This window comes from Rhinatrema bivittatum, chromosome 14 (assembly GCF_901001135.1).
Source record: "Rhinatrema bivittatum chromosome 14, aRhiBiv1.1, whole genome shotgun sequence".
NCBI lineage: Eukaryota > Metazoa > Chordata > Amphibia > Gymnophiona > Rhinatrematidae > Rhinatrema > Rhinatrema bivittatum.
The window spans coordinates 18,860,470-18,888,040 of NC_042628.1; the positions used below are offsets into that span (position 1 = coordinate 18,860,470).

A 27,571-nucleotide genomic window follows, 5' to 3' on the forward strand; every position below is an offset into this window, starting at 1 on the left:
TCCCGAGCAAAATAGGTCCTCCGCCCGGGCTTAAAATGCTGATAGCTCGGGCGGAACGCGGCAGGGCAGCTGGAGTCAGCGGCACCGGCATGCTCTCCTCTTTCCGTCCCCCCTCCCGCGGCCCGGAAGAGGAACTGGTGAGCAGCGGATGCGTGCGCAGGAAGAAGAGACCATGCTAGTGCAGGAAGCATGGGCCAGAAGAAAAGAAGAGGCGCAGCCTGAGGAATGAGTTGTGAGGCTCAGAGAAAAACAAAGAACATCGTCCAACCCCGCGGCCGATGGGACTCCTTTCTCCGTGAGGGCTGAAAATGAAGTAGGTTGCTGCTGCCTTTAGGGTTAGAAGTGGAGGAGGCTGCTGCTGCTGCTAGTTTGGGGGAGAGTGAGTGAATGAGCAACAAGTGTGTTTGAGATCCTATTTGCATGTGTGAGTGAGAGCATTATGTGAATGATTGAAAGCCTGTACATGTGAAAGAGAGCATGTGTGTGATTGAGAGCTGGTTTAGGTGAGGGAGCATGTGACTATGTGATTGAGAGCCTGTGAATAAATTAGAGAAAGAGAGAGCATGTTTGTAAGCATGGGAATGATAGTCTGTGAGTGAGAGAAAAAGACAGAATGTATGTGTGTGATTGTAAATGTGTAATTAAGAGCCTAATATAAGTGAGAGAAAAAGCACGTGTATATGTGAGCGATTGAGAGCCAGTGTGTGTGTGTGTGAGAGAGAGAGAGGAGAAAGTTGCAAGCAAATCATCCCTCCTCCTGCTAATTCAAAACAATCTCAGGGCACCTGGATATCAAACGTTCCCAGGTATGCAGAGCTAAAAATTGTTTGTATCCTTATTATTTTTCATTATTGGGTCTTTGTGTCTGCTATTTTGAAATATTTTATTGGTATCTAGAAATTTTGTATATGAGTATTTAATTATTGGATATTCCATTCATCAGCTGTTTTGAAATAATATGTTCTTTTTGTTAGTATAGTTTTACTGCTACTGATTTTATATTTCTTGATTTGTTTTATAAGGATGGGTGATGTTTCTTTTTTTCCTTTGTTGCACTGCATACAGAGACTCTGGCTTGCTGCAGTTTCCAATTCAGTTTTTGTCTGCATGCTTCTAGTTATGTGTTTTGGTCTCTTTATTCTTTGTTAGGTGAGGGTCAGCACATGTGATTCAGGTGAGGTTTTCTGCTGGTGGGTAGCTTCTGTGTAGGGCTCCATAACAGCCTGACTTGGTCCGTTTTCCTAATAGGAGATATATTGGTGTCTTAAGGCCTGGTGTAATATTTTCAGTGTTGCCTTTTCTTAGGTAAGGTGGTTACTGTTAAGTGCTGGAAATTGGTGCTGTTTTGGTGTGGGATGTTTACTGTTTATGAAATTTCTGTTCAGACAGAATACGTATCTTTTTCTTGTATAATTCTTAACAATAAAAATAATACTGGACCTTTAGTTTTTATTTCCGTCGTAAACTGTAATGAACAGTGTGTCACACATGTGAGCGTGGTCTATCAGATGTGTCAGGATGGGAAAAAGGTTGAGAACCACTCACCTCATTGCCTTGAGCTATCCCTGAGTTCCCACTCAGGGATAGCTCAAGGCAAATTACCTCTCCTTCTGGAGCAAATAAATGCAATAGGGAAGTCAGAATTACAAGTCCCTGCATGCAGTGTGGTTAAAATACCAGGACTGTATCAACTTGTCCTGAAAATATGGAGCTAGTTGGCAACCTTATTTACCTACTGCCCCTATGCTATATATCACCTTGAACACTATAGTGGATAAAATCTGACATAAATTAAACATGTTATATTATGCTACCACCTGCCAAGCAGTCCGTTTTCAATTTAAATGCTAATTATTTGCAGAACCCATGGTTCAATGCAACGGGAAAGGCCCACTGGCCAGGCCCCGCCCCCAGCCCCCCGCGCGGCGGGCGCGGACCGTGCGGGGCGCGGCGGGCGCGGACCGTGCGGGGCACACCGGGCGCGCGCCTCGGAAGGTGGGCGGGGAGCGCGCGTGCCGGCCCAGCCGTTACCCCCCCCCCTGCCGGCCCTGTGACGTCAGAGCCGGAAGCTGGGACGCCGCCTCAGTGGCTCTCGCTTGGTTACCTGGGCGGGGGAAGCGGCTGCCAGAGGGAGAGGGCGCCGCTCGCTCTGCCATTATGTACCCCCGAAGCGGCTCCCAGCGCCCCAGGTTGCCCAGCCTGGACAGCGAGGAGGATAACGGTGAGGGGGGCCGAGCAGGTGTCTTCTCTCTGCCGGAGAGCTGAAGTCACCTGCGGGGGGGGGGGGGATGGTGCTGGTTTCTGGTTTCTGGCACAGCACGAAAATGTGCTTCCTCTTGCATATTGATGATGGGTAATGGTATCGGCGCATAATCTGGATAGTTCCTGTCATTAGTGAGTGCTACAGGCTTAAACGCTATTGGGTAGCTTTCTGGTTCATTCAAAAGGGAAACGATCTTTGTTGGAGCTTGGGGGAAAAAAAAGTAGCATGCGCCAATGTAGAAGGTAAGCAGAGACGACCTCTTAATATTTCTCTAGGATTATTAAAGTACCGCCTGCTGATAGGAAATATTGCCCTTTCTGAGTCCTCCTAAGGACAAATTACTAAGCCATTAAAAGGTAAACGCCCAGGTATATCTCACCGTCTACTTCCGTTCCAGATGTGTAACGTTTCTATAGGATGTTCCTCCGATGAAGATTAAATATACAGCCCTAGAAAGCAAATAAACCGTTCCTACTCCCTCTAGTCCCCACAGAATGTACCACCTTTTTTTTTTCAGTTGTTTCAGGCTGATTGACAGCTGTGGAATGATGTACAGTGTTTAATTTTGGTATACTTTATTATGCTGTAAGGATAACTAACACATAGGCAGGCAGTATAGATTCTTCACAGCTCTAAGTACCTCTGTACAATTTAACAGGCTAATATATATGTGGTGGGGGAAGGGGAGCCATATTAAGCCTAGCACTCAAAGGCAATGTACTGAGGGGATCGTAGAAAATAATCTCACCCCTTGAAATTTTATCAAACATTTACACAGATAATTCAGCATAATCAAAAAATGTAGCGAGGTGCGCTGGCTTAACTTGTGTTTTCTTACTGCTGGAACCGTGACTCCTGGTCAGGTGGAGTCACGTTTCTAGGGCTACTGTTAGTCTAAGTGAGAAGCTTGAATTTTGGTGCCAGAACTTGCTTTTGGGGATTTATGCACACACAAGATATAATTCCCCCCAAGTAGGGTGGGACAAACCGGTTTTTATTCAAATGCATTCCAGAGCTTATCATGATGTGAAAGTGCAGGGCATTACATTTCAGTCATCCTGGAGTCCAGGCACCCCCAGATTCACAGCAAATATTGTTATAATAGTGAAGTTGATGTGAATTGATTTGAAAGTATATAGATACTGAATATATTTAAACAATACTGTTAAATATACAGTGTTACACAGCAGCCCAAACAATTAGCACACACTGGAATGCACATTTTACTTACTCTAGCTTTTGCTAAGCAAGTATTAATTTACACATGGAATGTTATAATTGTTTTGAATTGCAGATGGCCATGAACACCATCCTGATTTTTATTTATTTACTTTTTGCTCAGGATGTATATTCAGTTTTTCAGATCTTCTCCATGTTTACATTATACACACAAAAAAGTGAAAACAAACGAGTTAAAAAACCAAACAATACTTTGCATACATAAAGTATGTTTAAGCCAATGCACCTCTCTGCATTGAGGGATAATAGCAAATGCATTGGCATGGGATTTCCATGCAAGGGTGCTAAGTAATAGGTACAGTTTTATGTGCACATTTTTTTGCACATAAAACTCCTTGTAGCAATGGGAGTACAGTTTGTGCATAACTGCAGGTTAAATTGTTGCTCTGCTGAGCTCACCTTATTACATCTGGCACAAAATGAGTGATGTGATCAGAAGATTATTTCAGGGGGAGGGAGGAGAAAATGAAGTAGAAATAATTATCAGTTGCATTGTTATATATGCTAGGGACGTATAGAACTGCAGAAGATGTATGTGGCATTCTGTTTTTCAAGGCCAAACATTTTAGACCTTGCCTAAGGTCACAGTTTCTTTAATTCTGTCCTAATGCTATGGACTGATGCAATACTGTGTGCTGCAGGCAGTGCACAGCTCAAGGTGTGACTGGATGAACGTTTTGGACATGTGTCCATAACGCCCCATGCAAAATGGAGATATGCACATCCAATTGCGTGGGTAGCTAATTGTACTCATTGCAAGTAAATTCATGTTTATGAGGCTATTAGCTACCACCACCCCCCCCCCCCCCACCCCAATGGAAAAAAAAATGTTTGCCTGACGTGCACATTTTCAGTCTCCAAAATTAACGCCTGTCTTGGAGCAGGCATTAATTTTTTAGGAGCCCAAAGAGTGTATAGAAAAATAGAAAATTCTGCTTTTCTATACTTCTCTGACTTAATATTATGGCTATATTAAGTCAGAGGAACTAAAAAAAACCAAAAAACTGTCCAAAAATTTTTTTTTAAGAACATAAGAAATTGCCATGCTGGATCAGACCAAGGGCCCATCAAGCCCAACATCCTGTTTTCAACAGAGGTCAATCCAGGTCACAAGAACCTGACAAGTACCCAAAACCTAAGTCTATTTCATGTTACCCTTACTAGTAATAGCAGTGGCTATTTTTTAAGTCAACTTCATTAATAGCAGGTAATGGACTTCTCCTCCAAGAACTTAGTCTCCTTTTTTAAACACAGCTACACTAAGGGGTAGATTTTATAAATCTACGCCCACGCGTACTTTTGTTCGCACACCAGGTGCGAACAAAAGTACGCGGGATTTTATAAGATACGCGCGTAGCCGCGCGTATCTTATAAAATCTGGGGTTGGCGAGTGCAAGGGGGTGCACCTTGTGCGCGCCGAGCCCTGCTCGTTCCCTCCCCCCGGCCCTATCTAAACCCCCCCCCACCTGTGTTTTAAAAGTTACGCTGCCAGAGGGCTGCTGGCACGTGATTCCCCTGCCAGAGACCCGTTTGGAGGCCTTGGCCACACCCCCGACATGCCCCTGGAACGCCCTGAATGACACGTCTGCCCCAACACGCCCCCCGGCACACCCCCGGACATTCCCCCTAGCGAAGCTCCAGGGCTTACGCGCGTCCCGGGGCTTGTGCGTGCCACCGAGCCTATGCAAAATAGGCTTGGCGCGTGCAGGGGTTTTTTAAAAGGGTTACGCGCATAACTTATGTGCGTAAACCTTTTAAAATCCGGCCGTAACTGCACTAACCACATCCTCTGGCAACAAATTCCAGAGTTTAATTGTGCGTTGAGTAAAAAAGAACTTTCTTCGATTAATTTTAAATGTGCCCCATGCTAACTTCATGGAGTGCCCCCTAGTCTTTCTATTATCTGAAAGAGTAAATAACCGATTCACATCTACCCATTCTAGACCTCTCATGATTTTAAACACCTCTATCATATCCCCCCTCAGCCGTCTCTTCTCCAAGCTGAACAGCCTTAACCTCTTCAGCCTTTCCTCATAGGGAGCTGTTCCATTTCCCTTATCATTTTGGTTGCCCTTCTCTGTACCTTCTCCATCGCAACTATACCTTTTTTGAGATGCGGTGACCAGAACTGTACACAGTATTCAAGGTGCAGTCTCACCATGGAGCGATACAGAGGCATTATGACATTTTCCGTTTTATTCACCATTCCCTTTCTAATAATTCCCAACATTCTATTTGCTTTTTTGACTGCCGCAGCACACTGAACCGACAATTTCAATGTGTTATCCACTATGAAGCCTAGATCTCTTTTCCTGGGTTGTAGCACCTAATATGGAACCCAACATCGTGTAATTATAGCATGGTTTATTTTTCCCTATATGCATCACCTTGCATTTATCCACATTAAATTTCATCTGCCATTTGGATGCCCAATTTTCCAGTCTCACAAGGTCTTCCTGCAATTTATCACAATCTGCTTGTGATCTAACTACTCTGAACAATTTTGTATCATCTGCAAATTTGATTCCCTCACTCGTCGTATTTCTTTCCAGATCATTTATAAATATATTGAAAAGTAAGGGTCCCAATACAGATCCCTGAGGCACTCCACTGCCCATTCTCTTCCACTGAGAAAAATTTTAAAGCATGCCATGGTTAGGATAGGAAAAGGGACGCTCAGTTAACAAGCATCCATTTTCCTAATTTGTGACTGTGTAGATGGTTAGGAAAACATACTTTGTAAATCTGAGTGCCCATTTTTCATGTGCCTATATTGCATTGGCCTGTTAGAGATTTAGGACAGTTTCATTTGCTGTTGCTGACAGCCTGTTTGTACAAACATGTCTGACTGCATAAAACAGTACAAGTTGTAGCATGTCTCTTTGTAATTGTCGATCTATAGTATTCATTTGGGTTGTACTGGTTTTCAGAGATGTGACATTTACTATGCAACTGTTAGCAGCTATGCTTTTTTAGTGGGCATTTATTTTTTTACAGCAACTAAAAAAATTCATATTAATACATAGTCCTGTATGCATTTCATTTTCTCTCTGGCTTTGAGAAAAAAAGATAAAGGACACAGTACTCTACAGTACTGTAAGGAGTTGAAGAATAATAAGTGTGTAGTCAACTCCAGTACCCAAAATGATTGGGGTTAATTCATAATTTTGGACATATCAAATTGAGAGAGTTGTTTTTCCTTTACTGCCTGAGGGAGAAATGCAGCTAGAACTGCATATTCTATATGGGACTCTTACAGTGAGGTTTTTAATTGACATTTGTAGGTGGCGTACGCATGGAAAGATTCACCCTTTTGTTCACTTTTCCTACTTCCCCTGTTAGGTTAACACCTTCAAGAAAATTATCTTATGTAAACATTTCTTCTCTCTGACATCATGAACACCTGGATCCTCAGCCTGAGGAACTTTTAACTCTTGCTCCTTGTCACGCATATGCTTCAGTGCCTGCTGACATTACTACTTGGGTCGTCTTTCATGCTTCCTCTCTCTCTCTCTCTCTCACAGACATACAGAGTCTAAATAAAGCAATAGTTTCAACCAACTGGATTCCTTAATGTCACTTCAACATTTCTTTCTTTCTTGTTGTTTTTTATTCTTTCAGGGTTTTTCTGTCTGTGACGATTCTTTGGCCAAGAGTCACAGATCATGATTTCTTTTGGAACCTGGTGTCCAGTAAGCATTTATATTGTGTAGTGGTTGAGACTCCCTTCCTTTTGGGGGCTGGTCACTGCTTCCTCTCTACCACTACTAGCAGCTGCTGGGTCTGGGGAATAAAGCCCAACTTTCCAACACCACAGTGCTCCTGCTGAGCCATCAGATTATCCTAATTGGGGGGGGGGGGGGGGGTTTGTTTCAAAACTTGTTTGGGGGAAATTCTACAACCAGAGGTCCATGAACAGCCCAACTTTTTTATTGTTATAGATGATAATTCTGTTCCCTGGATTGGATATTACCATAGGACTTGTTTTCATATGAAAAAGAAAGCTTGATAGATGACCATTCTGCATTCTTTGTCATTGCATGTCTGCAACTATAGGAAAATCCTTCTACAGGGTGACATATGTTACTCTGTAGCAGCAAAAGTGACATAAAGGCACCTTTTATGGCCTAACTGATTTATTGAGACTTGAGTTTTTGAGGGTGAGTCCACTTTATCAGAAAACTCTTGTTTATCATTTGGGCAACAATAACTGCATTGTGCTTCACTTCTTTGTTTGCAGCAGTTGTAAGTCTTAGTTCTGAAATGGTCTTGCACAGTTTGTTCTCTTAATAATGAAGGCATTGGACTTTCCGTGACATTTAGGTCTTGGTAATATGACAGTGCTGCAAAATACAGACTTAGGCCCTTTGTCTTTGGAACAGTTTGGCGCTTGTGTTTTGACTGTGGGCCATGTTGCATGTATTGGAGTGCTCCTTAGGCTGATATGTTTTCCATCAGAAAACAAGTTTTCTTTATTTATCGTTGTGCACCTTTCCTAAGCTTAATAAATAATGTTGTTAAATTGTGAGATTATAAAGAAGTCTATGGTAAAACTTCAGGGACCCTTTTTATAGTATGTTTTTCTGTCCTACCCTGTGTATGGGGGGAGGTGGGAGCCTTAGTGATTAGTATTTTCCTTTGTAGGTATTCCATGTTCAATTTTGTAAATGTTTTCTCCCTGACTGTCACCCTGTATAGCACAAGATTTATTTTATTTTTATTTATGTGCTTTTATATACAGTTGTGTGGAGCTGGCCTTCACAATGGTTTACAGTTGAAACAATGATACATATAACTTTATGTAGGTGAAGCAATAATACATATAGTGTTTAACAGATAAGATATAACGTTTAACATAAAATTTAATGTTTAACATAAAGAATTTAGTGAAAAAATATAGGGGTACATTTTAAAACATAGTACGCAGGCTTTTATAAGAAACGCGCGTATCTTATAAAATCTGGGGTCGGCGCACGCAAGGGGGTGCACATTTGTGCAACTTGCGCGCGCCGAGCCCTGATCATGCTGCCTGTTCCCTCCGCCTTCCCCTATCTAACCCCCCCAACCTTTGTCGCACAAGTTACGCCTGCTCGAAGCAGGCTTAACTTTGCGCGTGCTGGGCTGGCTACCGCGCGCCATGTTCCGGTCCGAGGGCTGGTCCGGAGGCCGAAACCACGCCCGCAGTACCGCCCCCGGATGACGCACCAACTGCATCATGCCCCCGATGACACACCGACCGCATCACGACCCCCGACACGCCCACCCCAAGAAAGCCCCGGGACTTACGCGCGTCCCGGGGCTTTGCACGCACCGGAAGCCTGTGCAATATAGGCTCGGCGCACGCAGGGGCGTTTTTAAAAGGGTTACGCGCGTACCCCTTTTAAAATCCGGCCCATAACGATTAACAAAGGGGTGGCATAGAAGAATAAATGATTACAGATTATGGTCTTTGTAATGGGTTGCGTATGAGAAGTAAGGGAGATTAGAGGGTTGAGGTGGTGGTAAGTTCGATAGTTGGTAGTTGATCGAATAATGTTCGTTGGTTTTCTATTAGCAGTGTAGTTTTGGTGTGGTTCTGTTATTGGTGGTTGTGTGTGAGTTGGGCGCAGACTGTGCTCATTTTTTGCTTATTCAATGCCCTCTCTGTAGGCTTGTTGCAATAGCCATGTTTTGAGGAGTTTTCTGAAGACTTTTGTATCGCTCTGTAGTCATACGTTTTCTGGGAGTTTATTCCAGAGGGTTGGGCCTGCCACTGAGAGTGCTCTTTCACGAATTATGGTGAGTTCGGCTGCTGTAACTGGGGGAATTTCTAGTAGTGCTTTGTTTGCTGATCTAGTGTTTCGTCGTGGTATGTGTGTGTGTATTACGTCGTTTAGATTGATTGAACCATTGTTCCTCTGAGGCAGCTATCATATATATTCATTCTAGAACCCAAGGATTTTGTCAAGTGTTAAACACAGCGCTGTCCATGCAGTGGAATTTTATTTGGAGTCACACGTTATTTTGAGTGCAGGCAGTTCTCATATGCTACTATAGTTCTATCTATCTAATCTAACCATTCTAGCTGCGCCTGACAAAACATCTGGTTTTCAGAAAGTTAAGGGTTTACTGTCATCTGGAAAGCAACCATGAAAATTAATTTTTGAAGTATAGCTTTTCAAAACTTATTTCTTTGTCATGGTGACGATTCTACCACAGTACAGCTTTATCTTTTTGTGTGTTTATGTTAAGATGTTTTTCTTCCGGAGGGAATCGGCCCACAGCCACAGACAAGTTCCTTCTTGAATGAACTGCCCAGTTATCGGACCATTCTGAGGAGGAAAAGCTCAGTTGGAGGAATCGGAGCAAGACGCCAAAGGAACCATGACAGCAAACAAAATTTCCTGGATGAAAAGAACAGTGACTTTACTTCTCGACCACTGAAAGAATATGCAATCAGCATTCAACAGAAAAGAAAAATAAGGTGTGCTCATTAGATTCACAGCCCAAGAAATTGTCAAAATTAGCTTTGAATACTCGAGTTCTTTCTCATCCCAAACTGAAGGTTTCAAAAGTTTTTTTTAAGTTTTAATATCTTTTATTTAAAAGAGAGAAAAGAATATTTGTGTACTAAATCATATCAAAGTTAAATTTTGCATTGGATGTTTTGTAAGGTTATAAACTTTTATGTGCTAAGAGTATTTTTATTTATGCATACTTTCTTTGTGCCTGGTTGCTTACCTTGGAAGTATCTTCTTGCTTGCTGTGTGGGATTTCAGCTCAATCGGAACCTGCCTCAGCTCAAGCTACGGTGCCATGAGCCCTCATTATAGTGACCACAGTGAGAGTGAGGAAATAAAAAGGGGAGCGTGGGAGGCTGTGATCCTGGGTATCTGCAAATGAAGTCTCATGGTGCTGTGGCCTAGTTGGGTCTGGTTCAGATAGGGGGAAGCCCCTTTGGGTTTCCAGTTCATTCACTTCCTCCCAATAAAGAAGAAAAAACTGAAGTACACTCCCTAAATATTCATGAGAAATGTCACTATATCCTTTTTCTTCATCAGGTACGAGGAAAACACAATAGCTGTGTAAAAAATGTGCATACTAACAACTTTAAATCATACTTTTGTGGGGTGTTTTTTTTTAATAATAATAATTTATGTGTCAAACTAGGGACATTCAGAAAGCCCAAGCAAAACCTACAACAAAATGGGATCATTGGAAAGACAGCAGATGGAAGTCATGGAAAAAAATAACAGATGAAACTAAGGAGGTGTTATTCGGCATGCAGCTTTGGAGACAAGATATCCGCAGTATAGAGGGTAGGAAAAGCTAGAAGGCTGCAATAGATGCAGAAAATAAGGTTTCTTTTGTTTTGAAATGGCCTGGCCACAAATGACATTTTAGATGCAATTATGAGTTTGTTTCTTATGCCTAATGAATATTCTTTTCACTGACGTTTTACACTAGTTTTCAACTGTGATCACTGGTTATTTAAAATTATATGATTATACTGATTTTTTTTTTTGTTTGTTTTACATTTTGTCTTGAAATGCTAGAGCAAGGCACATTCTTTGTTTACAACAAAGTCCCTGGGCCATTTGCTGACAGGTGACTCTTCCCAGAACTTATAGAAGATGGATAATTGCAGGCAGAATGCTGAATTTCACTATTTGTTGCTTGGTTGTCAGGGATCTGAAATTGAGTCCTGGAGAACCAAAATAAGCAAATTAAATAGATTATTGGGGTAAATGTATGCCAGAATATTTTGTGAATAGTCTGGAAACCAGACCTGTTGAGGACACTCACACCGAGCTTGGAAACCACAGATTGGGGTCATCAGCTTCCTACTGCTGGCGTTCTGACTAACATTGCACTATCCCTGCTTATAAGTATTTCATGTTTAAATGCTAAGTTTCAATTGCATTCTTCTGGGGTTTTTTTTCACTCTTGTATAGTTTTATAGATGAAAAGCTTATATTGAACCCTATGAAGTTAATGACTTTCCAGCAGTGTTCATAGAAACATAACAACCATCCTAATGACTATCCCTTCTTTTGCCTTTCTTCCAATACTCTACACAGCTTTAACTGTGTAGAGTATTGGAAACCTAATGAATTTTTTGCATAGTAGAAATGTTATTACTGTTTTTAATTACAAGTTTTCATACTAAGGTATCTGTGAATTTAAGTACATAAGAATTGCCATTTCCAACAATAGCCAATATAACCTGGCAAGATCCCAAATAGACTGCATGCCTAGGAGTAAGCAGTGGCTTTTCCAATTTTACCTGGTTAATAACAGTTTATGGACTTATCAAAACTTTATTTAAACCCAGCTACATTAACTGCCTTTACCACATTCTTTGGTTACGAAGTCCAGAGCTTAATTGTATGTGGAGTGAAAAAGCATTTTCTCCAATTGTTTTAAATGTGCTACTTAGAAACTTCATGGAGTGTACTTTTTGAAAGAGTAAACAAGTGAAAGAGTAAACAAGTGATTTGTATTTACTATTCATGGCACTCATGACTTTATAGTATTTTCCCCATAGACACAAATTGGGAAAAACCCTTTAGTACATCTGGCTCTAAAACTTCTTTAAACCATTCCCTACATTGAATTGCAGCACTAGTTTATTGTGTCTATTTTGATTTTTTGCAAGAGTTTACCTTCACTTTGCTTAGTTGATGTTGAACACAGAATGAACAGAAAAGCAGAGTTCAAGAAAATACCTCTATTTATTCCCCCCCCCCCTGTCAGTTTCCTCCTTCTCCTCCTAGTTCAGTTAGAACATAGTTGCAATGATGATAATGTAGTATAATCACTTTTCGTACAGTTAGGGTAGCTGAATTGCTTCTGTTGATGATTATTCTCTCTCACTCTGTCCCTTTGCTGCTTGCTTCCTCTGCCTCCAGTTAATTATACTCTTTCCATCTGTATATCTGAAACCGTATTTTGAGAAACTCATGCGATTTTTCCAAAGCACAGTCCAGGCTTTCTCTTACAAATTTTGCTCCCTTACCTCAGATCCTGCATATCTGATGTTTTGTTTCTTATGTTCTCTTATTTGCTACAATCTTGTGATGTATGAGAACCCTGAGTCCATAAGGCCTAGCTTCTGATTACATCCTTGGCCAGAGAAATCAGACTCAGGCTAATCAGTTCCATTACAGCTCCATGAGCCTTCATTTGCAACTATCTTGGGTTTTTTTTCTCCTATTTTTATATCCCTATCCCAACTTTGCCCTACCAATTGCAGAGAGAGTCCTCAGCTAGTGCCACATGCTGCAGCTATCTCTGGAGCTTGGCTAATGTAGACCCTAAGTTTTCCTTCTGGGTGTTGCTGTTGAGAGTTGGTAAGACTCTGGTGCTATGCATGCAGCATCTCCAGCCCTGGCTGGCCCTGGCAATAGAACCTGGTCCGGAAATCAAACAGTTCTTTGACACAGCAATGCACTGAGCCACTGGGCCAGCTGTATATATAACTCTTTTTAATGCTGACCTTGGCTGGGAAGTTGCAAGGAATAGACGGGATGCATAGCTCGGACTAGAAACAGCTAGGGTATTTAATGATGTTCATGATAGATGCAAGCATATTAATCTCATTTTATGAAATATGAAATCCATGCTTTTATTATTTTAATACACACAAACACTGAGTAGAATTTTTTTGCTCTGGCTTTAATTTTTAAGTAAGCCATATACTGTAAAGAATTCATGATATTTTGGATAAACAATTGAATTGGTTTAGACTCTTACTACTTTATAATGTGGGTAAAACAATGCATATTGGCTTAAAAGGCAAAAAAAAATCCTCAAAAAAAATTAAGCTGATATTTATTCAGCATTTGAAACAGATTTTCTTATATATATATATTTTTTTTTGGCAGGCAAGTTTGGCAGTGGAGTCCAGTCCTATTTCTCATTTCTGCGTTTCCTAGTTCTACTCAACTTTGTAATGTTTGTTATGATGTTTGTTTTTGTTACACTACCTATTGCCATTTCAAGATACAATATTTTCAACAGCTCTCATGTTGTCTCCTTTGCATATGATACAGGTAAAAAACATTTTTTTTTAATTAATTTGTAAATTGTTACGTATTTAACCTATTTTTTTAATGTTGTAAAAAAGTGCTATAATTAGTCTAAACGTTACTATCCCGATGGGCTGAGATGATTTTCTAATTCTAAATACAAAATCTTGGGTCAGCCTTGCAGTGCTGCCATGTGGGCGACCAGAGCTTGATTCTTGTGCTCAGCTTTCATCGTGCCAGCAGAGAGCGAGAGAGCAATTCGGCCATTGCACAACAGCAACACCTTTCAGTCACATTCCATGCACTCTTGTACTGGTTTCATAAAAGCCATGAGTTTTGGCTTTTAGGAAACCAGTACAGAAGACTGTCACTACAATGGCTGGGCTAAGAGGGAGGACCAAACATTGAGGCCTAATTGGGGGGAGCCCCCTAGCCTGGGGCACCTCTGCTTTGTATTTTCATACGCAACCCCTATGCCCACGCCCCCACCAAAAATATTTTTGAAGAGGAAAAAGATGTTCATGAAAATGACCTCTAATAGCACTATGGTTAACTGAAAACCTTTGACTGTATATGCTAGGAAAATATATAATTTCTTTTTCCACAGTGCCTGAATGCACATTGTACAGAGTTGCCAAGCAAGGGCTTCTATACTTCCATAAGTACCTCATTGATCTTCTCTCAGGCACTGTAAGTACAGTCTTCACAATTATTTTTAGTTACTTTTGATACAGTTGACTATGAAATTTTAACTCAGAGACTGATTTGAACTCTTACACTTTCCCAGGTCACTCAAACTTATTTGTTTGAACAGGCGTTCAGGGAACTGTTATAATGGCAATAGAATTTGGGTAGATGAGTTGAGGAAGCAGAATGTTTAATTTTGTTTAACTTATTGATGTGTTTTATATAGGTCTTCTTTTTTTTTTTTTAATATATATTATAGATGTTTTTCTATCTGCCTAGAAAAGTAGATAGAGAAGGTCATATATTTTTAAAATAGTGTGTGGCTTTAATATTCCTGGGCAATGTGAATGACTATCTGAGCATGAATCAAATTCTGGGAAATAAAGTATATGCCCCAGATACACTGGATTTTGTTCAAATAATTCCATGCCTTTTACATTACAGCATTTTTGAAAGCTAAGTTCCTTTTTCAGTTATAGTACAACTAAAGCTAGTCAAGTGAATGTATACTGAAATGAGTGGTGTGGGGGTTTTTTTGGTTTTTTTTTAAAGATATTTTGACTGTTTTTCTGTGTTATCTTGTTGCAGGGCTTCCTTGAACTGACCTATTTATTTTATGGATATTATACAGTAGAAGAAATACATTTCAAAACTCATACATACAGTGTACCTCTTGCATATTTGTTAGTCACAATAGCCTACATTCTATTAAGTCTTCTATGGATAGTGAAAAGGTAAGGTCTGATCCTTCTTATTCAAAGACGTTTTACTTGTTTGCATATATAGACTACATTGAACTGCAGTGCAAATTTCTGCATGTGACACAGCTCTTCAAGACTTCCAGAAAATTCCTTTTCTATAGCTCATAAAATATTCTGTGACCTCTGCATGCTGTCTCTTATGTAATGTCCTTAGTCACCTTTTTACCAAGAGAGAACTAAATTGATGTACCTAGCTAACTGGAGCTAAGTACCCTTTCTCTGTTTCTGTTTTATGCATGTTTTTGTTTTATGCTATAGAAGAGAACACTTGGAAATGCAGATTAATAACTCAAATCATCCTGCATAGTTTTTATTTATTTTTTAAATTTTAATTTAACCCTTTGTTGCAATGTGGACTTGTTGCCACTGTAGAGACACTTCTACTACTACTACTAATTTTCTATGCTGTTAAACTCTATGCTGCTTTTTCGTAAAAAAATAATAATAGTGATCCAATGTTTCTTCTTAAATTTATGAGCTCTGTATTTGCCCTACTTCAGCCTGCCAAGTGGCAAGGCATGCATCATTACTGTGGTATTGACTTTGGCCTAGACCTTGTAAGGCCAGAGATGTGAAATGGACATCAGAAGGATGAGCTGCTTTTGGATTTAATGAACAAAGATTAAAGGGGACATCCCACACTCAATATTTGTCAGTCTGTTATCTATGGGTACTTGCCAGGTTCTTGTGGCCTGGTTTGGCCTCTGTTGGAAACAGGATGCTGGACTTGATGGACCCGTGATCTGACCCACCATGGCAATTTCTTATGTTCTTATGTATGTTTGATTTTTGCTGATTGTGCAGAAGCTAGAACAATGGATACTTCCAGCAGCTGAAAAGTTGTTGGGGTTTTTTTTTTTTTTTGGTCTAAAATATTTTATGCAACTGGGAGGATATTTTCACTTGGCCTTGCAGTTGGACAAGTTATATTTTGAGCATGGAATCTTTATTTTTTCCAGTGGTTGCATCAGCAATGACAATAGTATATTTGCATTTATATCCAACTATATTGTATTGTCACTTTTCTGTCCATAGATCTGTAGAAGGCTTTAAGCAAAGCTTGGTAAGCAGTGAAGATCGGTTCCAGAGTTACTGTAACAAAATATTTGCAGGCTGGGACTTCTGCATCACAGATCAGAATGCAGCGGAATTAAAACATAGTAGTTTACTTTATGAATTAAAAGTGAGTACTTGCTGGTTTTGTGTTTTTTTTTGCTGTTGATGCTTAACATTCTTTTCCCAGGGTTTTCCCATATTTTATATTTAAAGTAGCATTTCAAAGCATGGCATATACATTTCATACCAGAATACATGTGCCCAAAAAGTTTTATTTACAGCTTATTTGCAAGCCTTGTTCTTCTACCTAGGGTCCCTGATGATCTGCAGTGCCTCTGGTCTAGCAGTGAGAGAACAAATAGTGCATAATACACACTAACCCTGGAAAGTTAGAGGAGAACTATTTTTCAGGATTTTATTTTAGTATTAGAGAATGGCTAATGCCACTTGTAACTCCCTACAGACATATGAAAGCTTTTCATTTATTCCAGTTTCATTACCATTTATTGCTCTGTATTCAGAAGTATACATTCTACTTGCCTTTTATGCACCAATCATTACAAATCTTTAACAAAGCTAATTTTAGAAATTTGAAAAGCCTTTAAGTTACAACATACTGTACAACAATCTGTTGCAGCAGGAAGTTAAGACTTACCATAGTCATAGGTTTGTATAAGAATTTTTTGTACTCTCTCTTTTACACTTTGAAGGGCAGAGAAGTAAATAGGTAGCCAAGAGAGGGCAAATTGCTTTTGAATGCTATAACCTAGTGACCTCTGCTGTGCCACACTTGGCAGATGCAGTGACATGTAAAGGTACAGTTGATATAAATACAATATTTGATACCCCGAGCAGACAAAGAGAAAAGCATATTGAGGGTTTGTTGCCCAGTTTTTACTAAGAATAAGTTCTTTACTTATATTACTTTCATACTCTGATCCTCCTGCAGAGACTGTCCTGTGTTCTCTGAATGCCTTCCACTACTGCACAGATATTTCATCTCTTCTGCCATATGCCTGACTTCTGTGGAGGGTGGGATTTTTTTTTTTTTTTGGAGGAGGAGGGGAGGGGAATTGGCATGACAGTTTTTTTTTTCTTGCTCCTCTGGGTATTAAGCTCAAAGCAGAACTGGCATCCATTGGGCTACACCACCATGAGCTTTTATTCATGCCTAGCCATAGTCTTGCCCACTATTTTTTTTTTTTTTTTTTACTTTTCTCTCAACAAAGCCCAACTATGGCAGCTTTCCTTGGCCAGCGTTCACATGCTGCAGCTTCCTCAAGAACCCAGTTGTGTCTGTGTCAATAGATGTCACTCTTATGCAAAGGCAGATATTCCCTTTACCTAGGGCTGTGAACGCTGCCTCTGCAGAGCCCCTAGCCCAGGGAGGGAAAATCTAGTCAGGGTTTCAAAGGTTCTCCCAACAATGTTCAGTCTGTAGATTGTGTCCGTATACTAAAGTTCAGTGATAATTGTGGGTCTTAAGTGCCATATTACATTTGACCTATGGTAAATGTTTATTGTATTTTCTTTACTTGATATTGTTTTTAATCCATGTTTCAAGTCCTTTTTGTATACCACCTTTTCCACCAAAACATGGGACTCATGGTTTACAGAAACTCACAGTTCTGAGATTTTTATTTTAATAAATTAATTAGATCTACATACTAAAATGTAGATGAACAAGAAAGATAGACTATGTGTAAAAACAATTTGTAGCTACCACAGGTCAAAGTTAAGCAGGTAGAAACATGCATTATTTAGTTTCTGTAGTAATTCTCAACTGCTGATCTTATTACTTGCAAAGAAAATGCAGGAAGATACTGAGAGATTCTTTTCCCTCTTTTGAAGTAGCTGGTTATGCCATTGAGTAATGTGTTTGACTGTTTTTATTTTAATTTTGTTTTAAAGATAACTTATTCTGCAATTTTGCCCTTGGATTCAAAGATAACCGATCATACAGTTGTTAGTTTTGAATGTGTGACTCTGATAATGTTGTGCATGCTCCTGAAGTCTTCTCTCTTACCCTTTTATATTATGCATGAATGCAATTTAGAAGAAATAGAACAGAATACTTAAGTGGTTTATAGGATTCCAATGGTTCTTAGTAATTGAATTTGTAGCATGCTTCCTGTTGTTCTTTCAGGGTAGTCTGGCAAGGTCTAGCTGTTCTTTATCCAGGCAGCAGAGATAAGACACATTTTGATTCTTTGAACCATATAAAGGCTACAAATTGTGACTTTTTTTTTTTTTTTTTTTTAATATTCCTCTACCTTCTAATAGTCCTCTGCCTTCTAGGATGATTGGCTGAGAGAGTAAATGCCTTGTTCCCTGATGAGGGTGAGCAAAGAGTGCTGGATTAGTGTAATTTCTGCCCTTACATGACTTTGTCTTTGCTTTAGAAAAGAAATGGCAGAGATGGGTAAAGAAAGCACATTCAGGCTGATACAGAAAAACGTGTGGGAGAGCTGGCGAGTGCCTGCTCTTCCGGCGCGCGCACAGGCCACTCTCCTGGGCGCGCGATTCAGGAGGGTGGCCTATGCAAATTAGGGCCTGCGGTAAAAGGAGCGGCGGCTGTCAGCGGGTTTGACAGCCAACGCTCAATTTTGCCAGCGTCTGTTCTCAAACCCACTGATAGCCACGGGTTTGGAAAATGGACGCCAGCCCGGGCCACGGGCCGATTTTTAATTTTTTTTAAAATTTTTACTTTTTTTTTTTTACTTTTGGGGCCTCCGACTTAATATCGCTATGATATTAAGTCGGAGGGTGTACAGAAAAGCAGTTTTTTCTGCTTTTCTATACACTTCCCTGGTGCCGGCAGAAATTAACGCCAGCCTTTGGGTAGGCGTTAATTTCTGAAAGTAAAATGTGCGGCTTGGCTGCACACTTTACTTTCTGTATCGAGCTGGAATAATTAATAGGGCCATCAACATGCATTTGCATGTTCGGGCGCTATTAGTTTCGGGCGGGGGGGGGGGGGGGCGCGTTTTCGACGCGCTATTACCCCTTACTGTATAAGGAGTAAAGCTAGCGCGTCAAAAACGCGCGTCCAAACCTGGGCTAACAATGCGCTTCACACGCATGTTATAAAATCGGGGCCAATTTAGGATCAGCCTGGGAGGGGGAACTTCCCTACCCCCTAATCTATCCTTCCTACCTTTTCCCGCCCCTTAGTCCTATCCTAACCCCCCCCCCCCCCAAAAGTTGTCTCACCTTTTGCACTTGCTCGAAGCAGGCGCAGGTTGTGCGCGCCGGCAGCCTGCCAGCATGTGATCCTCCAACACAGCGGCAAATGGCCTCTGTGCCAGGAGCCTCTAGCCCCATCCCCTCCCTGCCCCTTTCTCGAAGCTCGGGACTTACATGCGCGTGTGGCTGGGCCTTTTAAAATAGGCCCGGCACACGTAAGGCCCGTGGGTTTACACGTGTAGGGCCTTTGAAATCCGGTCCTAAATTTCAAAATAGGAAATGCTGAATGTTTATTGCATGTTTCAATTTTAGCACATGCAAAATGGAAAAATGAAAGAAGAAATAAACAATCTTCTCCTTGTACATCCCTAATAAATAATTATAACAACCAAAGTATAGACACTGTCATTCTAACTTCAAAATAAAAGAAGAAAGCAAACAAAAATGCCCCCAAATCAAAAATGTGGTTTGGTTTTCTTTGCAGACAGACTTGGAAGAAGAAAGAATACGACAGAAAATAGCTGAAAGGACAAGAGCTGAACTATTTCGCATCTATTTGTTAAGGATATTTTTAAATGTCATTGTTCTTGCAGTTTTAGCAACCTGCTTTTATTGTATTTATAAAGCAAGTGCTTTCTCTCAAGAGTACCAGAAAATTGTAAGTATTTCCTGAAGTAGATAAAACCAAAATCTTTACCTGTTGCTGATGCTTAATATTTTCATTTTCATTTTTAATTTATGATTTATTACCCACTTTTTATGATAGATTCACCCAAGTTGTGGTATACAACAAATTAAACTGGCAATTAGCCAACAGGAATGTAATATTAAGATGGTCCATGCATTTGATAAGAAATACAAATACACAATCAGTGGCAGAAAATTATACTGGCAGTAAGCATATAATAGTATAACAATTAGATGGCCCATGACACTTTGGCCTTATAGGTGATATTAATGATATAAATAACATAAATGCAGAGTAGAAGTGTGTAGGCCTTTTACCTCCTCCCTGAAATAGACATAGCCCAACAAAGCTTTTTTTGGGAGAGAGTTCCAGAGGATGGGGGCTGCTCCTGTGACACTGTTGGACTACATTTCTTTCAATGAGGGCATACTCAAAGATGCTCCTTTTGGAGAACTGTAGAGGCCTCAAAGGTGCATAAAAAGATATTCTGTCCTTCAGGTAACTTCATTCATTTCCTCTTATAGCCTTGAAAATCAAAATTGAGGTTTTAAATGTGAGCTTTGAGTACTGGTAGCCAGTGTAATGTGATCCTGATGCTTGCAAACCTCTAGTGTTAGCTGAAACTGGCTTAAACCCTTTGTCAGCCTGTTATATAATGCATTAAAGTCATCCAGCTGTAAGATTATCACAGCATGGACCACTGTTATCAAGTTTGTCTTCTCAATGAACAGGCAGAATCTGTCGTTACCACAAATGGTAGAAGTAGCTTTTGAAAGTTGCCTGAATTTGAGGATGCATACCTATTGCCAAATTCAGCAGGATCCCAAGGCTCCTAACCTGTAATTTTTAGCAGGAGTTCACAGTTCCTTCCTGAATGGGATTTTAAAATTGGGAACCTGACCACTTGCATTTTGAACTCACAGAAACTGTTTTACTTAGGTTCATATTACTTTTGCCCATTCTTAAATAGCTATGAGACATGCAGTCAGCTTTCTCATAGCTGCTGGCCGGTCCAGTGCCATGAGCAGAAGAGGCTGTACGTCGTCTACATAAATATAGAATTTTACCTCAAAAGACCAAATTGGCTGAGCTTGTGGCTTCTGATAAATGTTGAATAGCTACATATGGGACCCTACAGGATGAAGATGATACCAACAAACTGTATAGGTATAGACTGTTGCCTGTCTGATAAAAAGGATCTGAATCATGCTAATGCTTTGCAACTCAAACCTGCCTCTGCCAGTCTAGATAGCACAACAGCGTGATCCATACTATTGCATGCTGCTGAAATATCCAGTAGAACCAGCAGCAAAGCAAATCTCCTGTCATGGTTCCTGTGGAGATCATCCAGCAGTGAGATGAGAACTCTCTGTTCCATATCGAGGTCTGAAACCAGACTGACACATATCGAGACAGTTTCTTCCAGCCATGCATTGAATTGAGTATATTTTCCAGTTCTACAAGTTTCCCCAAAAATGGGATATTAGATTCTGTATGAGAAGGAAGAGTTCACAATCTCCATGGCTTGTTCTATGAGGCCCCTAACTAACAGGCAAGGATCAAGGGTGCAGTACTTTGGCTGCAAGCCATCTGTGATCTTTCCAAGACCCTCTTTTGTGGATGGACTAAATGAATCCAAACAGCACAGTACTGGTCAGCTAGTGGAGGGCTCGTAAGGTTTAATTTTGACAGCAAAAAGGCAAAATCATTTAAGGGTCAGTTTTGAGTGAATAGTCTGATTCTGTTGTGGAGGAGGATGTAGTTAGTAGGCCATTGACTATTTTAAATAACCTCTTGGTTGATTTTGAGGCCTGTTCAATATATTGTGAATAAAATAGTGTGGTTGCTGTGCTCATCCATTTGAATAAATGGAAATAAAGATTAACAAGCAACTTATTATATCTTGATACCTTTTTATTGAACTAACCTAATACATTTCTTAATTAGCTTTTAGGAGCTGTACTCCATTAGGTGAAAATAAAATGAGCATGTCTGAATGAAAGATAAAGGTTATGTTGTTTCTTGCTCTGATATGTTCATTTTGTTTCGACTTGATGAAGAGTACATTGCTCTTGAAAGCTAATCAAGAAATGTATTAGTCCAATAAAAAGGTATCACCTTTATTTCTGTGCAGTGCATTGTTATAGCTCAGTGATAGGTCGCCATGTGTGATCTATACTTTAGCCTGTTCTCCTCCAGGCAAGCTTAATGCTATCTGCTTTACAATTGTTGCCTGAGGCACTGGACTCCATATTAATTCCTCTAAATAGATCAATATATCTTGTTTTTGTTCAACCCAGGGACTCTCTCAGGAAACTACCATGGTAAATCTTTTGGTGGAATACTTGCCCTCTATAGTGATCACCATTGCCAATTTCATAACACCTAATATTTTTCAAGTCATAGTCGGTTTTGAGGAATATACACCTGCCTTTGAAATAAGATTTACACTTATGAGGTCAGTCTATTCATCCCCTTGCATGGTTTTGCTTTTGGGGGTTTTTTTTTGTTTACAAACTGCTGCTGTTTTTGAGATATTAAAAAAAAAAGAGGCTAAAAGGACTGACATGCCAATGTAGAGAAGTCAATTTCAATGTTTTTTTTTTCTATTGTGTATAAACTATGCAAATAATCAATTAATGTAGATGTGATTTCATGAAACTGTTTTAAATCTCATACATCGTGTGCTCATACATTTTGACAAATATCACACTAGACATGTGGCATTACACATTGCATTAAAGGCCAGATCTTTTAAATCCTAGTGCATCAATTTTTGTCCATTACCCAGAATATATTAAGGAAAGTGCGCCTTTTTTTTTTTTTTTGTGTGTGTGTAAGTATAATATATATATTATAATTATGACTTCCATGCCTAATGAACTGGGCCATCCATCTTTTCAATTGACTCATCAGGCATGAAAGAAGAATCCACTATAGATATGTTATACAGTTTTTATATGTGTTTGTTTGAACATACACGTCATAGTTGTAAGGGGAGACATCAAAGTTTCTCTTGCTATATGCATCAGCATCTTCAGATACCGGATTCATGATGCCAGAAAGAGTAGGAGTGTGTAGTGTTCCCTGACATTCCCCAGTCAAAGGTGTCTTGTAAGGGAGTGCGTGTTTAACAAACGTCACAAGCCCACTTATAACATCCAGCCTTCCATCCTAGTAAGATGGTTAAGGCTCAGGGTTGGAGCCCTTAGGCCTTCCAAGAGAGAGAGAGAGAGAGTTTCTTGTGGTCCAAGGAAGATCTTGAGATTGAAAGAATTAAAGGAAGTGAAGAATAGTGAAATTTTATTTATAATTACAAAAACATTTAAAATAAAACCAAAACAAATACAATAAGCATTTAAAATAGAACAATACCAAAAATCATAAGTTTAAGAAACACAGACACTTAACATTTCCTAATTGGATATTTAGAGGCGTTGGTCCCATACTCCTTGCATGTCATTGAAAATTTGCCTTAAGGTTTACAGAGTTGATTTCTGGAGAGTGTTCCAGCTCATCTTACTGGACTAAGAGATCTGCACACCAAAAATAACTTTCCCTGGGCTTTCCCATCCCCTCCAAGTACCTCATAGGTAGTGGGTGGTGGAAGAAGAAATTCCTAGTATAGTGAAGATTTGCAGTGACTATGACTTCTGAACTGTTCTGTTTTAGACTTAGCACTCACTTGTTTTCTGTATAGATTGTATTATTCCTCTTTGCACGTCTGTAATTTTAATCACCTGCATCAGTTATTCCAGGAAAGAATCTATTTTTGAATCATACCAGACTGTGTGGCAGTGTGTTATTTTAGTGGGAAATGTCAGAAGACCTTCAAGCAACCTAAGGGCCTTGAATGATTAACTGTCCCCCCATCAGGAAAGAACACTGAGGAGCAAGGGTTTTTTTTCCTGAATATGTTCCAGACTTTAGTAGCCGTGAGACAGGGGTTGCATAGTATATATTCTGGGTAGTGGACAAAAATCATTTATGCACTATAATTGGGAAGATCTGACTTTTCACGCAGTGTGTAATGCCAGACGTGGTGTCTAGTATGATTTGACCAAACGTATGAGCGTATCTGATATATATGAGACTTAAAATAGTTTTGTGAGTTCATCTCTACATTCATATTATGTTTGGTTTATGCACAGTGGAAGACTTTCTGGTGATTTACTCCTTTTGCATTAATGAAAACTTATAGAAAATGCATATTTGTGGATATGTTAAATTTATTTTAAAACTGACCATAATATTGTAATATTTTAAATTGTTCCTTGAAAAACAAATACTAGTTTGACTGTGGTGAAAATGTGAGACAATCTGCAGGGAGCAAGGAAGCAGAATTTAGAAGCAGTATGACTGCCATAGTTAGTTTTTGTGTTTTGAGTGGTTTATTCCCATTTTTATTTTTTTTTATTATTGACTTTCATGTTTTAGCTGAGGGTAGTTGTGAGGAAAAACAGAAACATAGTCCATTAGCTTTGGAAATGGGGTTAAATAATGCTGTGCCCTGTGCTACACCAGTTTGTGTGTATATACCGTGAGACATCTCTTCTCTCACAGATGTGTCTTTGTGCGTCTGGCCAGCATTGGGGTTCTCTTGATTACGCTGTGGACTCGGATAACCTCCTGCAGTACTGAGAATTGCAGTCCCTGTGGCTACAACCATGAACGCTATCCTGTAAGAACATCTCATTTCTACCAGAGATTTGTTTTGCCTTTAGCAATTTGAATGAAATAATTTTTGGGATAAGTGCAATGCAAATATGTTAGCTAACTCTGTTTATGCTCTCTATCCCTCGACTTTTTGAAATAACAAAACAAAAATGTAGTAAAAAACCTTGCTTCCTAGCATAAATCCCTCTACCCCTTGCCTAGTGCATACATTGTTGGTTTTTTTTCTTCTTTTCCATTTTATATGCTCATGAGCATATCTGCTGAGTATTGACCTAACAATTGTATGCAGAAGTATGTATAAATAGTTCTTTGGCTATAATCTGTGTTTTTATACAACAGCGGAAGGTACTTGTGTGATTCTCTTCTGGGTGCCAATATAGAATTGTGCCTTTCTGCAAATCAGTTTCCAAAGTATTCTATACAATTTAGAAAAACAAGTGGGAAGGGGAAGACTCAGGGCTAGCACTTTTTTTTTTTTTTTAAAGGGAAATACTTTAATATTAAACACTGCTAGTTGCAAGGCTTTTTCTGTGGACAAGCAGGTCAAGGATCAGCCACACAAGTGGGCAATGTCATGTAATGGTGCCAATAAGGGAAAAGCTGAAGAGCTCAAAGACCAAGAAGGAGTTTCTGAGCATGCGTTGACCTTCCCATGCAGCTGCTGTGACGCAGGTTATTATTATTTATTTTTTTTTGATAGCACAAAAATATTTTTTCACTCTTTTTTTTTAAAAGCCACTCACCAAAAGTTTTTCCATAGGGTTTTTTTCCTCATTTTAATTTTATTTTCTGTAGACAGCAGAACAAATTAGCCACACAATCCCACCCTCTTCCTCTTTAGATTTGAAGGTCAGCTTTCTATGAAGACTGTGGAGTGCGTGGCAGCAATTGTGCAGGAAGGTCTGCACATGCTCAGAAAAACTGTCTTGAGCTTAGAGTGCTGTCCTATCTTGGCCCAATTGCATGCCATCACTTATTTGTGCTGCTGTCTACAGAGAACACACCTGTTACAGGTGAGCAACTTTTACTGTATTTGAATTGAGTGATTATTCTGATGGCTTTGTGATCTTATTGTGGTCTTTTTATTTGTAGTGCTGGGAGTCACGAGTTGGCCAAGAAATGTATAAATTAATGATATTTGACTTCATCATCGTTTGTGCTGTCACAGTTTTTGTGGAATTTCCTAGAAAGTATGTATCTTTTTGTTTGACATTGTTCTAAGCATCTTCTTCAGATGCTCTCTTTTTTTTTTCAAATTTGTCTTCTGTAAAAATGTGAATGTTTCCTCCCCTCCCTTTTCCAAAGAATGTAGGAAACCAATAATAACATCTCAAATAGTGGTGCAGGTAACAACATGTAAGCTTAGCAGCTTTCCCTATTACAGCCAATGTGATTAAATATTCATAGTCTTAAGAATCCCTGACCACATCCCAGCATTGCTGCTCAGGGCCCAGATGTAGGGAAGCCTGAGAAAACAGAGGAAATGGCGCTGTGTCGCTGGTTATTGCCATGGCAAGTGGAAGGTCTTCAGAGCTTCACAAGAAAAAAAAGCCAAATCAGAAAAAATGTTAAGCCTCAATTATGCTGTTAAACCTTCCCTGTTTGTTTGTGTAGACATGTCTGATCAGTGAAAAGTTTTGGATCCTGTGTCTGTTCATCCTTCTGCATACATGTATCAGGATCTCTTACTGACGTTCCAGTTCTACCAAATTTCATTCAAATGATCCACAAAGAGTGCCCCTGATAGATGTATTGGAAGAGCATGTTTCCACTCTGGCCTGAATTTGCAGGAGCAGAAACATACCATGCTACAAATGTGCATTTTTCCAGCTACTTGTGACTTTAGATATTGTTCTTCAAACAATGTTAGCAGACTTTTCATTTGAATCTAAAATATTTTGCTTTTTTCCCCCTATTGCCAGGATGTTAGTTACGTACTGCTCTTATAAGCTAATACAGTTGTGGGGACAACAAACATTTGAGATTCCTCAAAATGTTCTGGGAATTGTTTATGGACAGACAATCTGCTGGGTAGGGACTTTTTATTCTCCACTTCTTCCTGCGATAGCAACTGTGAAATATGTTATCATCTTTTACATCAAAAAGGTAAGAATGAATAAGGACATGGGGCACCACTTAATGTCTTTGAAATTTCTGTAAAACATTTAGAGGATAAAATCAAGAGGTGTTTTTTTTTGGGGGGGGTTGGGGGGGGGGTTAAGACTTTGCATCAGTAACCTATAGTAGTGGTTCCCAACCTGTCACCCCCAGACCTTTAGGGCTCTGCCAGACCATAACAGCTGCTTAGAAAAAGTAAGCTCTGTATTAAGATTGCCCAAGGAGAGAAGTTCAGGGAATCCCCTCACATCAAAAGCCCAGACCATCCCATGGCAGTGGCAAAAGCAAAGGCCTACTAGGCTGCCACGGACCGGGAGCCTGTGTTTGAGGGAGACTGGGAGAAGGGAGCCTGTAGGGTTGAGAGCATGTATATGTGTGAGAGTTTTTGTATAAGTGAGCCTTTGGGAGTGAGAGCCTGTATGTAGTGAGAGCATGTGTGAGAGAGAGAGAGGGAATGTGTGTGAGGGAGTTTTTGTGTTACAGAATGTGTGTATATGACAGAGTGGGTAAGGGTTTGTATGCCCCTACCCCATCAATCCAAGATCTCAGGGTGACTGGAAATCAAAAGTTCCCAGGTATGGGGAGAAGTGCATTTTTTTTGTCCCTATTGGTTTTAATTATTGTCATTTGATGTGACTGCTGTTTTAAAATATTTTATTGATGTTTGGTAAATTTTTAAACATTCTTATGATTTTTTAATTATTGGATGTTCTATTCATCAGCTGTTTTGAAATATTTGTTCTTTTTTATTAGTGTGGTTTTCTATTATGATTTGTTTTCTATTTCTTGAATGTATTGCCTGATGTTTTATGAGGAATGTTTGTTTTTCCATTGTTGAACTGCACACAGAGTCTTGCTTCTTGCGGTTTCCAGTTCAATTTTTGTT

At 39.8% G+C, this 27,571-nt stretch overlaps 1 protein-coding gene across 3 annotated transcripts in view; it reads left to right on the top strand.

Moving 5' to 3' along the window:
* The first annotated feature begins 2,025 nt into the window (after positions 1–2,025).
* The window catches only part of TMC7 (transmembrane channel like 7), a 46,146-nt gene continuing 20,600 nt past the window's right edge, over positions 2,026–27,571 (top strand). For 2 of the 3 annotated variants that reach the window (XR_003852643.1, XM_029576885.1), the window contains exons 1-12: positions 2,028–2,221; positions 9,734–9,965; positions 10,652–10,800; positions 13,369–13,536; positions 14,120–14,202; positions 14,788–14,933; positions 15,996–16,143; positions 19,687–19,860; positions 22,191–22,348; positions 24,454–24,571; positions 25,660–25,757; positions 26,490–26,673. Coding sequence is in view for 2 of the 3 variants with exons in the window: in XM_029576885.1 (XP_029432745.1) it covers positions 2,158–2,221; positions 9,734–9,965; positions 10,652–10,800; positions 13,369–13,536; positions 14,120–14,202; positions 14,788–14,933; positions 15,996–16,143; positions 19,687–19,860; positions 22,191–22,348; positions 24,454–24,571; positions 25,660–25,757; positions 26,490–26,673 (1,722 nt within the window). In the remaining variant the exon portion in view is untranslated. Of the gene's footprint in view, positions 2,222–9,733; positions 9,966–10,651; positions 10,801–13,368; positions 13,537–14,119; positions 14,203–14,787; positions 14,934–15,995; positions 16,144–19,686; positions 19,861–22,190; positions 22,349–24,453; positions 24,572–25,659; positions 25,758–26,489; positions 26,674–27,571 lie in introns of all 3 variants that reach the window. The other variant, XM_029576886.1, reaches the window with a different exon arrangement.